The sequence below is a fragment of the Tachyglossus aculeatus genome, chromosome X4 (assembly GCF_015852505.1).
Source record: "Tachyglossus aculeatus isolate mTacAcu1 chromosome X4, mTacAcu1.pri, whole genome shotgun sequence".
Classification (NCBI taxonomy): Eukaryota; Metazoa; Chordata; class Mammalia; order Monotremata; family Tachyglossidae; genus Tachyglossus; species Tachyglossus aculeatus.
Genome location: NC_052098.1, coordinates 8,198,970 through 8,213,343, shown reverse-complemented (window position 1 = coordinate 8,213,343; position 14,374 = coordinate 8,198,970). Strand labels below are relative to the sequence as shown.

Here is a 14,374-nt window from a genome sequence, read left to right as displayed (position 1 = left end):
CAGCCCTAACCACAGGACCGATCAGTCAGAGGTTGAACTAATCCTCATATTACAAACCACACCTTTTCATATAGGAATTTATTTTCAAAAACCAAAGAACTCTGCACCTGGCAGAGACACCAGACACCGAGCAGCCGCTCAGAATTCCAGTGCTCATCCCAGTATTGCGTTACATTTTAAGACAGGTCAAAATCTCAAAAAATCTGGAGTGGGGTGGTTTATCGATTGTGCCTATGAAACTAAGCTACCTCCCTCATTATGACGACGAATCACACTGAGCGACATGCTGGGTCAATTCTTGAAATTTTAAAAGATCTTGAATTTTAAACTTGCTGTGGGCAGGTAATGAGTCTACCCACTCTGTTGTACTCACCCAAGTGCTTAGAACTGTGCTCTGAACAGAGTTCATTCAATCATATTTATTGAGCGCATACTGTGTGCAGAACACTGTACTAAGCGAAGCATTCAATCAACGCGATTGGTTGATTTTTTGGAAAACTTGCCAGCAGAGTAAAGGTCTGAAGGGTGGAAGAATCTGGACATGGGCCGGGTTCTTCAGTGGTTTGCTTTCCTCAGGAACCAACTTCCTTGGCAGGGGAGGTCAAACTACAGTTTGCAAGTGAGAAGCTGTGTGGCCTAGTGGATAGAGCAAGGGTCTGGGAGTCGAAAGGATCTGGGTTCTAATCCTGACTCTGCCACTTAACTGCTCTGTGACCTTGGGCAAGTCACTTCACTTCTGGGCCTCAGACACCTCATCTGTTAAATGGGGATTAAGACCGTGAGCCCCATGTGGGACATGGACTGTGTCCAACCTGATTAGCTTGTCTCTATCCCAGTGCTTAGATCTATCCCAGTGCTTAGAACAATGCTTTGCACCTAGTAAGCACTTAACAAATACCATAATTATCATTATTATTATAAGTGAATGCCAACCTGCCCAGACTGATGAGTTGTGGCCCATGACTTCCAGCAGACAGCAAGACTCCGTGTTGTGGGAATCAATGCATTCTCCTGGGACCACTGTTTCCCAGAGCTCATTCCTGAGAACTACTGTATTCACAAGTAATTCTGCTCCTTGACTCACCACCCCACTTAATGTGCTGTCTCTTTAGCAGTGACCAATTAGTGACCCACTAGTGACAGGCATTTGTTTATTAATAATGATGATGATGGTGTATGTTAAGCACTTACTATGTGCCAAGCACTGTTCTAGATTGACCCTAACTGCTGGACAAAGAGGAGAACAGAAGGAATGGGGGGAAGGGTAGTTTGAATACCCTCAATCTAGTAGTAGTCATAGTATTAAACACTTACTGGGTGCAGGACACTGTTCTAAATGCTGGGGAAAATATACAGGTGGGAATTAGACATGATCCCTGTCCCTCAGGGGGCTCAAAACCTAAGGGCTATATAGCAGGAGCTGTTGTAATCCCAGCTCTGCCACTCGTCTGCTGTGTGACCTTGAGCCAATCACTTTGCTTTTCTGGGCCTAAATGATCTCATCTGTAAAATAGAGATTAAATCTTCCTCCCTCTGACTGTGAACCCCATGTGGGACAGAGATTGTGTCCAATCAGATTATTTTGTATCTCTCCCATAACTTAGAGTGCCTGGAAAATAGCATATGCCAAATGAGTACCATTTAAAAAAAAAAGTTTACAGACTAGAAGGTAGATGAACATTACAATAAATTACAGAAAGAGGAAATGACAGAGTGTAAGGATGTGCTCGCAAGTGCTCTAGTGCTGAATCAAGTAATGAAAATAAAATGGTCAATGTTTTTGTTTTAATATTTAGTTTTTTGCCATTTATTATGGACTTATTTGCCTAACAATGTAATGGGAAGAGCACAAGCCCGAGAACCAGAGGACTGGGGTTCTAATCCTGGCTCTGCCACTTACCTGCTGTGGGACCTTTAGCAAGTCACTTAATTTATTTGTTCCTCAGTTTTCTCATCTGTAATAATGGGATTCAATACCTGTTCTCCCTCCTATTTAGGATATGAACCAACCCTGTGATGGGCAGACACTGTGTCCAACCTGATTACCTTGTATCCACTCCAGTGCTGAGAACAGTGCTTGATGTAAGCCCTTAACAAATACCACCCGTTATGACTATTATTAAAAACAATAGTAATAGCAAACATATGCAGCCACAGCAAAATAGTTTTTGAGAAAGAAAGATTTTGTTACCAGCACTGCCACTTGCCTGTTGTGTGGCCTTGGGGAAAGTCACTTCACTTCTCTTGGCTTCTGTTTCCTCATTTGTAAAATGAGGATGAAATACCTGTTCTCCCTCCCCCTTCTGTGAATCTTATTTGGGATAGGGATTGGGTCTGATCTCATTATCAGGTATCTACCTCAGTGCTCAGCACAGTGCTTGGCATATGGTAAGCACTTAACAAATACCACAATTATTATTATTATATAATTACAATGCCACTTAATTATAAATAATGATACTATAAATATAATAATAAATACTCTAGCGTTTTGTTAATTGCACAGGATGAGTGAATGTGAGAGGAAAATTCTGCTTAGTTGAAAGTTGAAATTATTTAAATTTTCTCATAGGGCTTTTCTCCAGGCATCCTCAGGTGACCTTGCGCCTCTGATAGATGCACACTAACAAATCCAAGGGCATACAAGAAAGAGATTAATGGTGGCCAGAGCCCCGATGTCTGAAATGCTGAAGAGGAAGCTTCGTCACTGTCACTTTAAACACTTTTTCCTGGTCCTCCTGGCGTTTACTCTAGTGACCTTCTTCTCGGTTCGAAAGATTCACCAAAAGATCAGCTTTTTAAACCAAAAACATTTGGAGTTCAGAGGAGATGGTCCTAACAACAATATCAATTGCAGCAAAATTTTACAGGGCGATGAAGATGAAATCCTGAAAGCAAAGCTTGAAATGCTCACAGTGAGATTCAGAAATCGCCCTCGGTGGACTACATCCGACTACATAAATATGACCAAAGATTGCGCCTTTTTCACCAAGAAGCGCAAGTATATTCTGGAACCCCTTAGTAAGGAAGAGGCAGAGTTTCCGGTTGCCTATTCCATAGTGGTTTACCATAAAATTGAAATGCTTGACCGACTCCTAAGGTCCATCTACGCCCCCCAGAATTATTACTGCATCCATGTTGACAAAAAATCTCCCGAATCCTTTTTAGCTGCAGTGAAGGGAATTGCATCTTGCTTCGACAATGTCTTCATTGCAAGTCAACTGGAGAGTGTCGTGTACGCGTCGTGGAGCAGAGTGCAGGCAGACCTCAACTGCATGAAAGATCTCTACAGAAAGAGTACAAACTGGAAATATTTGATCAATCTCTGTGGCATGGATTTCCCCATGAAGACCAACCTGGAAATTGTAGAGAAGTTAAAGTCCTTAAGGGGTGAAAACAGCTTAGAAACAGAGAAAATGCCTTTGAACAAGGAAGTCAGGTGGAAGAAGCATTATGAGATTGTCGATGGCAAACTGAAGAACATGGGACGCGACAAACAGCCCCCACCTCTCGGTACGCCTATCTTTTCTGGCAGCGCCTATTTTGTGGTCAGCAGAAGATACGTAGAGTTTGTGCTGGAGAGTAGCAAAGTACTTAAGCTCATCGCGTGGGCTAAAGATACCTACAGCCCTGATGAATACTTGTGGGCCACCATTCAAAGAATCCCCGAAGTTCCTGGGGCGCTTTCTTCCAGCAATAAGTATGACGTTTCGGATATGCACGCGGTCGCCAGGTTTGTGAAGTGGCATTACTTTGAAGGAGATGTTTCCAAGGGGGCTCCGTATCCACCATGCCAGGGGATTCACGTCCGCTCTGTGTGCGTGTTTGGAGTGGGAGACTTGAGCTGGATGTTACGGAAACACCACTTCTTTGCCAACAAGTTTGATACTGACGTTGACTCCTATGCAGTCCAGTGCCTAGAGGAGTACGTGAGACATAAAGCTCTGAATCTGCCCAAACAGTAACGTGCTATCTTGTGCTTGGTACATAGCTTGAACAGGATAAGGCTGCCAAAAAGAAATAAATGAAATAACAAGGATGGGCAAAAATGTTCACTACTTCACTCTCAGCTCCGGCGTGAGCCTCAGAAAGACAGTCTAGGGAGGGACGTGCTGGTATTCATCTGAGTAACTTCCAACACATTCATTTGGAAGAGAAACACCTCCAAAATATAAGTGGTATCCCCAAAATATCAAACTTGTGAAAAGTCCAGGTCTTGCCTCTACGAGAAACCAGAAAATAACTCTCTGCTATCTCCCAGTTCCTTTTGAAGGATTTGGATGAGAGCCAGTGGAGTAAACCTAGGTTCTGTTCATCTGTGTGTGTTTGCCTGTTTTTTCCAAGAGTCTCTGATAATACAACTCTGCTGTTGCAGGAGAGGGAAGAGGGGACGCTGCAGGTGGCAATTGTCAGGGCAAGTAGCTAGATGAGCAGAGCTTAAGTTCATTACCTTCTAAATGAGCTCAGGGACTTTTTAATCAGCAGAGCTTTAAACACAAGGGGATTTGGTCATTGTCAAAACTCTAAGGAGAACTTTGGAATGTAAATTTAAAAGTAACAAACCAATTGGGAGGATAATGTGGCTCTTCCCGAAATAAATCGGTGTGCCTATTTGATTTGATGCAAATACGTTAAATTCTAAATGAACCTTGGAAAATGTGATTTCATTTCTGTTAACACCGTGTATGTTTTTCTTCTCAGGGAGTATTTTATTTTAAATCTTAAGTGCCTGATTTGGTTTACACTTTTCTGGGCATCTTCTGTCCTTGGGGAAAAGTAAGGAGGGAAAGAGAAAAAACAGTAAGAAGAAGCAGGGAGAGGACCCTTTTTCACCTTGTCCCTTCAGCAATATCTGCTCCCAGAACTTGTGCTTCTTGCAGGGCTCTGATGGCCTCGGTTGCTTCAGCTCCTCACTTTCCTCCCCACTCTCTCTCTCAACTCCCTTCCTTCTCTTCCTCGCTGTCCTCCCATCTCTCTTTTGACCTCCCCTCCTCACCCTTCCCCCCTTTTCCCTCTTCCTTCCTCTCCCAGGCTGCCAGTTTTGGGTAGCCTCCTACCTGTCCCGATTGTCCCTTCCTTTCATCTCCCCCCAGGCTTGGGCAAACCCTTCGCTACTTCAGCTTGCTCCCCAGCTTTGCTGCTAGTGACATAGGCTCTGGTGGTGGGTGACTCCTCTTGGTCCTTCTTCCATTTCTGGGCCCACCCTATCACCAACTCTTCCTGTTATTTCCTCACCCCAGCCAACAACACAGCCCCAAACTTCTCCAGATCACGAGAAACCAGCCCAGATGACAGGTCACTCCCCCACCCTCATGCCATTCACCACAAAAATTGAGAACATTGACATTTTAGGGAAGGGATATTTTCCCCTTTATGGAAACCCTGTCAGTTGTTGCACTCATCGCTTGTATTTATAGTAATCACAGATAACATCAGACAGAGCAGAACCTTATGAGGAGGAGGAAGGAGCCAGAGGAAATGAAGCAATTTCTCATGAAGAGGTGAACACAACTCAACAAAATAAATAGGGTGGAAACTATGGACCCTCTCCATCTATGGATGTGAATGGAGATGGACTAGCCCCTGAACCACATCCCCTCTTTATTCATACTCAACCTGTAAGACCAGATTGGATCAACCCTCCTTTTTCTTGTCCCAAACCACTTGAAAATAGACCGTCACCTTGCCTCTGTCATACACAGTCAGTCAAGCAAGCTTGCCTAGTCATTCACAGCCTACTCCCTCCTTTTCACACATTCCTTGTCTGCTTCCACTCACAAAGGTCACTTTAGTTGCCTAACCCACATTTTCACCCCGATCTGTCCCTGGGTCTTGCCCATCTCTTGTGGTTGTGGATTTGTTTGAGCAGCTTGAAGATAAGCAAGTTGGGGAACTGGGTATTTAGCTTATTCTGAAGACTAAATTTTGGGCAAGGGGTCAGAGGGAGGGGAAGGGTTTGGCACCGATGGGAAATGAGCATGAAAGGAATTCAAAATGAGGCCAAAATGATTTTTGCTGAGGCCCAAAATCATGTGGTACCTCACTTTCAATGTTGTTTCATTACTTAGTGAATTAAGTGGGTTAGATCTGGTTTGTTTTCAAATGCCTGTCAGTCTCTGATCAGCTATCTCATCCTGTTCATGGTTGTGGATGGTACTGACAGCCTGGGATTTTGAACCAGTGCCCAAATTTGGTGCATTATTTTAAAACCATACCACAGTACTGCAGAGTGACTGCTCTGGAATACAAGTGGAGAGCGGGGAAAAATCCACTGGAGTAGGCTATTCCCTTTCTAACACTTAACCTTATAGGACATCAATGACAGCTGATAAGAGATTTTTTTTTAACTCCTTTTTAGAAAATTTAACAATAGAGACCAAGTGTGTAAGTAGTACTGCAGGTATGCTGTCCGGTGCATTGAACGAACAGATATTGATTTCTGCCTGTGGGGAATTTTGGGAGAAACTATTTGGCTCTAGTTTGAGTTTCTACAGCCACCTCAAAAGCTATCTCATCCAACCTTCAGGCAGTTTTCACTCCCCACCCCTCCCTGTTCCTGTTTCATTAACAGCAAGGTTTCAGCTAGCCATTCTAATATAGGAAAAAAACAAAACCATATTCCTAAAGTCCACTCAACTCTGGCTAAATGTTTTCCTTTAAAAAAAAATTGCACAAATGTCATATTTAAAAGGGGGGCCAAATGTGACATGTACAACTAAGTCCAACTCATTCTATGAAAGGAGTGTAAATAATTGTTTTCATTTCAAGAAATGAACAGGTTCATGGGGATTTTGTTCCTTCTTTCCAGAAGTATAAAACAAACTGTTGGATATGTTGGTTTTATCCCAAGTCAGGCCCGCTCAGAAATGGAACAGTGCACTGTATAAGGAGCAGTATCTGTAACGCAGTTTAAGCCCACTACTCCCTCCTCTTTTCTGTGGAAACATCCCAGAAATTTGTGGACCAGCCTAAGTAGCTGTGTTCATGCTTCAGGTTGCTAGGATTTGGGATTGGAGGGATGCCTCCTAGCCAAAAGATAAAGAGGAACCAGATGGTTGTGTATATTTTTGAGTACGTTCCTTCCAGGAAAGTGCTAGCATACAAATCACTTGAGCAACTATGATGAAGAATTTGACCCAACTCAAAGACTGTTTAAAATGGAAGATGTCACTGAAGGTGTTGGATTATCCAGGAGTTGACATTGAAGATTTTACTCTCCAGTTCATTTCTTCCCAGGGATGTGCCAGTATTGTTCAATTTTTGTGGGCAGGTGGAGAATTGTTTCCATGTTCTTGGGTGGTTCTTAGTAAGGTTTCATTTAATAAATTTGGTGGAAAGGCCATACGTTGTTTTTATTGGGCTGGAGTTTTATAACCTGGAGGCAGATGTTCTGCTTTCTGAAATACCTAATATAATTAAAACTATTTTGAAACCATGACCACAATGTGGTGGTCTGAGAATGAATTATGTAAATAACCATTTGAACCAATTGATCCCCTCTCAGGATCATGCCTGGAGAGTTTCCAGTACTCTACCAGTCTTGACTACGGGAGGGAGAGTCGAGAAGAAGCATGCCCATCCCATTCCTAGCTTGGGCAGTGGCTAGCGAATGGAAGGCAATCTGCTGCAAGTCAAAACTCACCTGTGCTGGGCAGCAGTGGCATGGAGAGAGTTGAGGGAGGAGACTCAAGTTTACTGCACGGAAGAAGGCAATGGTAAACCACTTCTGTATTTTTACCAAAAAAATTCTGTGGATACACTACCAGAACGATTGCAGACAGAGGTGAGGCATTCTGGGAGAGATGTGTCCAGGGAGTCACTACGGGTCAGAGATTACTTGACAGCATAATACAAGACAAAACCAATTGATAATTGTTGGATGAACATTTGGGGTTTCTTTGGTCAACTGCAGGAGCAACTAAGCAGCAGCATGGCTTAGTGGAAAGAATATGGACCTGAGAGTCAGAGGACGTGGGTTCTAATCCTGATTCCACCACTTACCTGCTGTGTGACCTTGGGCGAGTCACTAAACTTCTTTGTGCCTCAGTTCCCTCATCTACAAGAAGGGAATTCAATTCCTGTTCTCCCTCCTACTTAGCCTGTGAGTCCCATGTGGGACCTGATTATCTTGTATCTATCCCAGTGCTTAGTACAGTGCTTGATACATAGTAAATGCTCAACAAATACTGCAATTTTATCATTATTATTATTTGCTACTTCACATAGAGGGGGCTCATTTGAAGGTGTCTGGGATGGATTAATGAACGCAGGTTTCTGCTAAATCAGTGTCAGTGCAAACTGGGCATTTCCTTTGAGAGGAGGAGGCTGTTGACATATAGCATCCATTGTCTTTAATTACATCAAAGTGTGGGAGCAGCTTGGCTGAGAAGCATCTGCACAGGAGGAGATAATTGGTTTTGTTTTTGTAACTCAGTAGCATTTTGCTAGGTCAGTATTTGTCATGCTAAACGACCCTTGGTTTAGTCAGAAAAACAGGGTTCTGATCTTTCCTTAAGAATAGCTCTTTCCTTAGGAATAGTTCTCTTAAAAAAAAAAAAGAACTACTGCCTCGGTAATGAGTTTATGTAGCTGGTTTAGGAGTGTTCTGGGTGTCGATAAAATACCCCACACTGATCTTAATTTTGCCTGCTGCAGTTACGATAAACCCATTTATAAGTTAACAAAACATATCAGGTCAACTAAGCCAATATAACTTAAGCATCTCCAAAATTGTAGGTTCAGAAGATGCTCCCAAAGAGGACCAGAGTTCTAATCCTGACTCTGCTACTTATCTGCTTTGTGACCTTGGGGCAATCAATCAGTGGTATTTATTGAGTGCTTACTGTGTGCAGAACAAAAATATCCTGGGTTTATAATTTAGCACAAAGTCTTACATTCTTTCATTTGAAAAGATGAAAGTACTAAGAGTAATACTAATATTCTCCAGGTTCCATGTTTTGTAGCCTGCCCGTTACAGTTGGAATAGTGTTAATCTGAAGATATAAACCTTTAGTAAAGTGAATTTAGTAGAGACATGCATGCTATTTCAGGTTTCCTACTCCCCCCCGACTGAGAACCCCATGTCAGACAGGAACTGTGTGTGACCTGATTTTCGTGTATCTACCCCAGTTCTTAACATAGTGCTAGGCACATAGTGAGCACTTAACATGTACCATGATTGTCTGTGCAGAGAACTGTACCATGTGCTGGGGGGGAAATATACTCAGGTGAAAGTTAGACACGGTTTCTGGCCCTCGAGAGTTTCACCATCTAAGACTAAAGGAGGGGGAGAGGGGATGGGCGAGGGCATATGGTTAGAGGAGCAGAATCTCTGGCTCCTTGTTCAGAGTCCAACAGTAACAGTCATGGCAGCAGCTACAGCCTTCCCAACCTTGTACAAGCTGAGAAGGCCTCATCCTGCCACTTCCTCCTCACCCTCTCATCTGGAGAAAGAGGGGTCGATGAGAGTTCCAGTGGAATGGGGCGATGGGGGACCTCTCTCCCATGGGACAGGCTCCATTGTAAACACAACCCACCTCATAACTCCTTAAGATAACCCAACTACATCTTTCTTGTGACTTTTTTGCCTCTGATGTATTGCACAAGACTTTCCCTCTGCTTGGAATGCCCTCTCCCCTTGGCTCAGTCAAACCATGTCCCTCACAATTTCAAAATCTTTCCAAAAAGTCACTTCCTCCAAGAGACTTTCCCTGACTCCCTACATTTCTGTTCCTGCCACTCCTTCAACCACCATATCCCTCTTGCATATACCTGTTTATCTGTCAACTCTCTACTCTTTTCCTTCCTGCTCTCAACCGCTACTCCTCAGCATCTGCTCTCCTGTGATTCTAATAACTCTAGTATAGTGAGTGATTTGGATCCACTCATCTACTCTATTATGTTGTAAGCTCCCAAGGGCCAGACCTGCATCAAATCCTGGCTCCACCAATTGTCAGCTGTGTGACTTTGGGCAAGTCATTTAACTTCTCTGTGCCTCAGTTACCTCATCTGTAAAATGGGGATTAAGACTGTGAGACCCCGCTTGGGACAACCTGATCACCTTGTAACCTCCCCAGTGCTTAGAACAGTGCTTTGCACATAGTAAGTGCTTAATAAATGTCATCATTATTATTATTATCTTTTACTTGTCTCGTGCATTCCTAAGCACCTAGCAGAGTGCTCGGCAGTGGTGTTGAGGAGTGTGTTAGGAGAAGTTTCTGGTGTGGCCCCTTGGAGAGCTGTGGTGTGAAGCTAGATTGAAGGGGAATAATTAAATTGGTCCATGACAGGCAGGCAACCCAGGGGAGAATTCTGAGGTGAATTTTGAATTCATTCATTCATTCATTCTTATTTATTGAGCACTTACTGTGTGCAGAGCACTGTACAAAGTGCTTGGCACTGTACTAAGTGAATGAAGGGGTAAAGGTGGCTTGACATATGGGAAATGGAAAACCATTCCAGTAGAGGGGATGGTAGTAGTAATAATAGTGATGATAATAATGGTGTTTGTGCTATGTGCTAAACACTACTGAGCAATGGGATAGATACAAGATAATAGGCTGGACACAGTCCTTGTCCCACATGGAGCTGACAGTTTAAGTAGAAGGGAGAACAGGGATTTTTATCTCCATTTTACAGACAAGAAAACTGGGCCCCAGAGAATTTAAGTAACTTGCCCAAGGTCACACAGGTGGCAAGTGCCAGAGCTGGGATGAGAACCCAGGTCCACGCCGACTCCCATGTCCATCCGTGCTCTTTGCACTAGACTATGGTGTGGAAGAAGGCCTGAGGAAGGGGGCTGTGGTGAAGTGCTGACAGCCAATACTTATCCCCACACAGGCCCATTCCCTCTGCACTTGTGTTGGGGTTGCCCAGTGGGATTCTGGTATGATTGTAAAGGGTGGAGGGGAAGGAACCCAGAGAATGCTGCTCTACCCAACATGTTCTGTTATTGCTTCCTGTCAAAATGCTCTATTGTTTCCCTGCAAATAGGGCTGAGAAGGAGAGCAGTTTCACTGAAGCCAGTCAGCCTCCCCCTCCCCAAGAAGCACTCAGTGGGCCTAAGAAGCCATGAATGATGGAGTCACAGTAAAAAAGGGGTGAAGAAATCCGGGGACAAGAAGGATGTGGAACTGAAGTGCAGGAAGTAAAAGGAAAAAAGAAGGGACAACGCCTCCTAGAACAGAATGGGACTGAGGTCATGGGATGACCATGTTGAGTAATGGGTGAAGGGGAGGGTAAGTGACGTGACAGCCTGGAGAGAGTGATTGGAAAAAAAAATGTTGGATTTGGAGATGTTGGAGAGGACCTAATGAAAATTAGGTTAGCATAACACAAGTGGGGGGTGACAAAAGATGGCATGGAGATCGAGCTGCAAAGTTCACGGATGGGTGGATGAATCTTGGTCTGTCCAGTGCAGCCAGCAGCCCGGCCAACAGGGCAAGGCAGCCCATCCTATGTCAGTTGGCACTGGTAGTGCAGTGAGAGAGCTGCTGGCCTAAGCAGCTCTGCCTTAAATAACTCAATAGCCAAAGTTGCTGTGGAACAGATCTAGTTTTTATAAAGAAAAAGCTCTTTGACCTGACTCTTCTGGGGCAAACCTCACCATTAGTGCCAAGTTCATGTGAATGAACGTCGTGGGCGGATATGGCTAATCTATGATGCCACTCAACACTAGCTGTAACTCTTCCTTTGTAAGTATTCCCTCTTAACTCTTCCATCGCTGCCAAGAAAAGCACCATGGTAATAGCTGTCTTCCCTGCTGCTACTGAGGGTCCCCGCTCCTGTCATGCTCCGTGCCTGCTGGGCCGGAGATAAAAGCTGCTCCTGTGTGCTCTCCAACCCCTCCATCACTGCTGAGGATAGCACCGTGTAAACGTCCCCTTCCCTACTACCATTGAGGATCCCCGTTCCCGGTTTGCTCCATGCCTGCCGGGCTAGGGATGAAAGCCGCTCCTGTGGGCTTTTGGACTTTTCCAACGCCACTGAGAAAAACACCATGTAACTTCACCCTTCCCTCCCACCGCCAGGGTCTCCGCTGTCGGCATGCTCCGTACCTGCCGGGCTGGGGATAAAAGCTGCTTCTGTGTGCTCTCGGACTCTTCCATCCCCACCGAGAAAAGTCCCAAGGTAACGGCCGACTTCCCTCCCACCACCGAGGGTCCCTGCTCCTGGCTTTCTCCCGCGGGCTCTCAAACTCCTCCATTACCGCCGAGACTTGGAGCATATTTTGTCTATTTATTTTGGGTTTTAATGTTTCGTCACTCCTCCAATCCCTTCCCCCCTGCCTTAAACTTTTAGATTGTGAGCCCCACGAAGGTCAGGGGTTATGTTTAATTCCCACCTGTGTGTTTTCTCCCAGCAGTTAGTACAGTGTTCTGCACAGGGTAAGTGCTTAATAAATGCTACTGCTACCAGCCTCTGTTTGATCCTGATGTGAGCAAACCCATCTGATTGATCAGCCATGCTGACTTGCATCCAGATTCCTTGGTGCCGGCTGATGCATTGCCTATGTTCTCTTCAGCTTCATCATCAGTCCAAAGCATCGCACTGACCCTGTAAAGTGGTTCACAGTCCTTTTTTTTTAAATGGTATTAAGCACTTACTATGTGCCAGGCGTTGTTCTAAGTGCTGGGGTAGATACAAGCTAATTAGGTTGAACATAGTCCCTAACCCACATTGGGCTCACAGTCTTAATCCCCATTTTACAGATGAGGTAACTGAGTCATGGAGAAGTTAAGTGGCTTGCCCAAGGTCACAAAGCAGACAAGTGGCAGAGCTGGGACTAGAACCCAGGTCCTTCTGATTCCCAGGCCTGTGTTCTATCCATTAGGCCACACTGCTTCCCTTTGCTTGTATCCCTGGGTGTTGGCCTCTAGGTGATACCCGTCTGCATATAGCAACTCTTGAACAACTGTCTCTAGTTCTTTCAAAGTTGCTGCCAGCCATTTGAGTTGGAATAATTTCCTGCAGAATCTAACGCCAGCATCCAGATACCTTGCCACCACCTCCAGCATGGCTGCATAATTTCGATTGAACAGGTCTGGGCCTACCACACAGCCCTGTTTTACCTTATCAGTGATGCGGAATGTTTCCAACATAATTCTCTGTTTTGCTCAACTTTTCAGGGTAACTTCAAGAAGCAGCTTGGCCTGGTGGATAGAGCCCAGGCCTGGGAATCAGAAGGACCTAGCTTCTAATTGTGACTCTTGTTGTGGGCAGGGAATGTGTCTGTTTATTGTTGTATTGTTCTCTCCCAAGTACAGTGCTCTGCACACAGTAAGTGCTCAATAAATACAATTGAATGAATGAATGACTCTGCTACTTGTCATCTGGATATCTTTTATCTACCCAGCATTTAGGATGATACCTGCTATATAGTAAGCACTTTACAAATACCATAAAAAATGCCAAACAATTGCCAGAGCCCAGATCTAGTGATGGGGTCAAATTATTATTGTTATTATTACTATTATTGTATTGGTAAAGTGCTTACTTTGTGTCAAGTGTTGTTCTAAGCGATGGGGTAGATACAAGTTAAATCAGCTCAGACAAGGTCCTTGTTCCACCTGGGGTTCACAGTCTAAGTTGGAGGGAGAACAGGTATTTAATCCCCATTTTAGAGAGAAGCAGCGTGGCTCAGTGGAAAGAGCCCGGGCTTTGGAGTCAGAGGTCATGGGTTCAAATCCCAGTTCTGCCAATTGTCAGCTGTGTGACTTTGGGCAAGTCACTTAACTTCTCTGTGCCTGCTACCTCATCTGTAAAATGGGGATTAAGACTGTGAGCTCCCCTGTGGGACAACCTGATCACCTTGTAACCTCCCCAGCGCTTAGAACAGTGCCTTGCACATAGTAAGCGCTTAATAAATGCCATTATTATTATTATTATTTTATGGTAGAGGAAACTGAGGCCCAGAGAAGTGAAGTGACTTGCCCAGGGTCACACAGCAGACAACTGGCAGAGGCAGGATTAGAACCCAGATCCTCTGACTCCCAGACTCCTATACTCATGCTTTTTCCACTCGGCCACACTGCTTCCCAAATGCTTTGTTAGTTCTATAAAAACTGTATGGAAGTCTGTCCTGCTCCTTGCGTTTTTCCTATATCTGACATCCTACAGAGATCATGTCTGTTGTGCCACATCATTCATTAAATCGCATTTATTGAGTGCTTACTGTGTGCAGAGCACTGTACTAAGCGCTACGACACTGAGTTTTTAGGAGTGTGCCGTCAATGCCATTCTTCAAGAGCAGACCAAATGGCTCCGATTAGGGTCTTGAGCTGTGAGATACCTTGGTAGTTGCCACAGTCTACCTTTTGCTTTTTTCTTGAAGATGCTAGTGATGGCATCTTTGAAGTTCTGTGGTATCTCTTCA

General features: G+C 44.4%; 1 protein-coding gene and 1 non-coding gene across 5 annotated transcripts in view; both read left to right on the top strand.

The window, feature by feature from the left end:
- The window catches only part of GCNT1 (glucosaminyl (N-acetyl) transferase 1), a 58,715-nt gene extending 45,545 nt beyond the window's left edge, over window positions 1–13,170 (top strand). For 3 of the 4 annotated variants that reach the window (XM_038769379.1, XM_038769378.1, XM_038769377.1), the window contains one exon: window positions 2,573–4,697. In XM_038769379.1, coding sequence (XP_038625307.1) covers window positions 2,658–3,965 — 1,308 coding nt within the window. In that variant the 5' untranslated portion in view covers window positions 2,573–2,657 and the 3' untranslated portion in view covers window positions 3,966–4,697. Of the gene's footprint in view, window positions 1–2,572; window positions 4,698–12,029; window positions 12,130–13,127 lie in introns of those variants that run through there. The other variant, XR_005456587.1, reaches the window with a different exon arrangement.
- Window positions 7,495–7,632, top strand: LOC119948423. Its single transcript, XR_005456819.1, has one exon. It is a non-coding gene; the product is annotated as a small nucleolar RNA SNORA7 (small nucleolar RNA).
- Window positions 13,171–14,374: the final 1,204 nt, after the last annotated feature.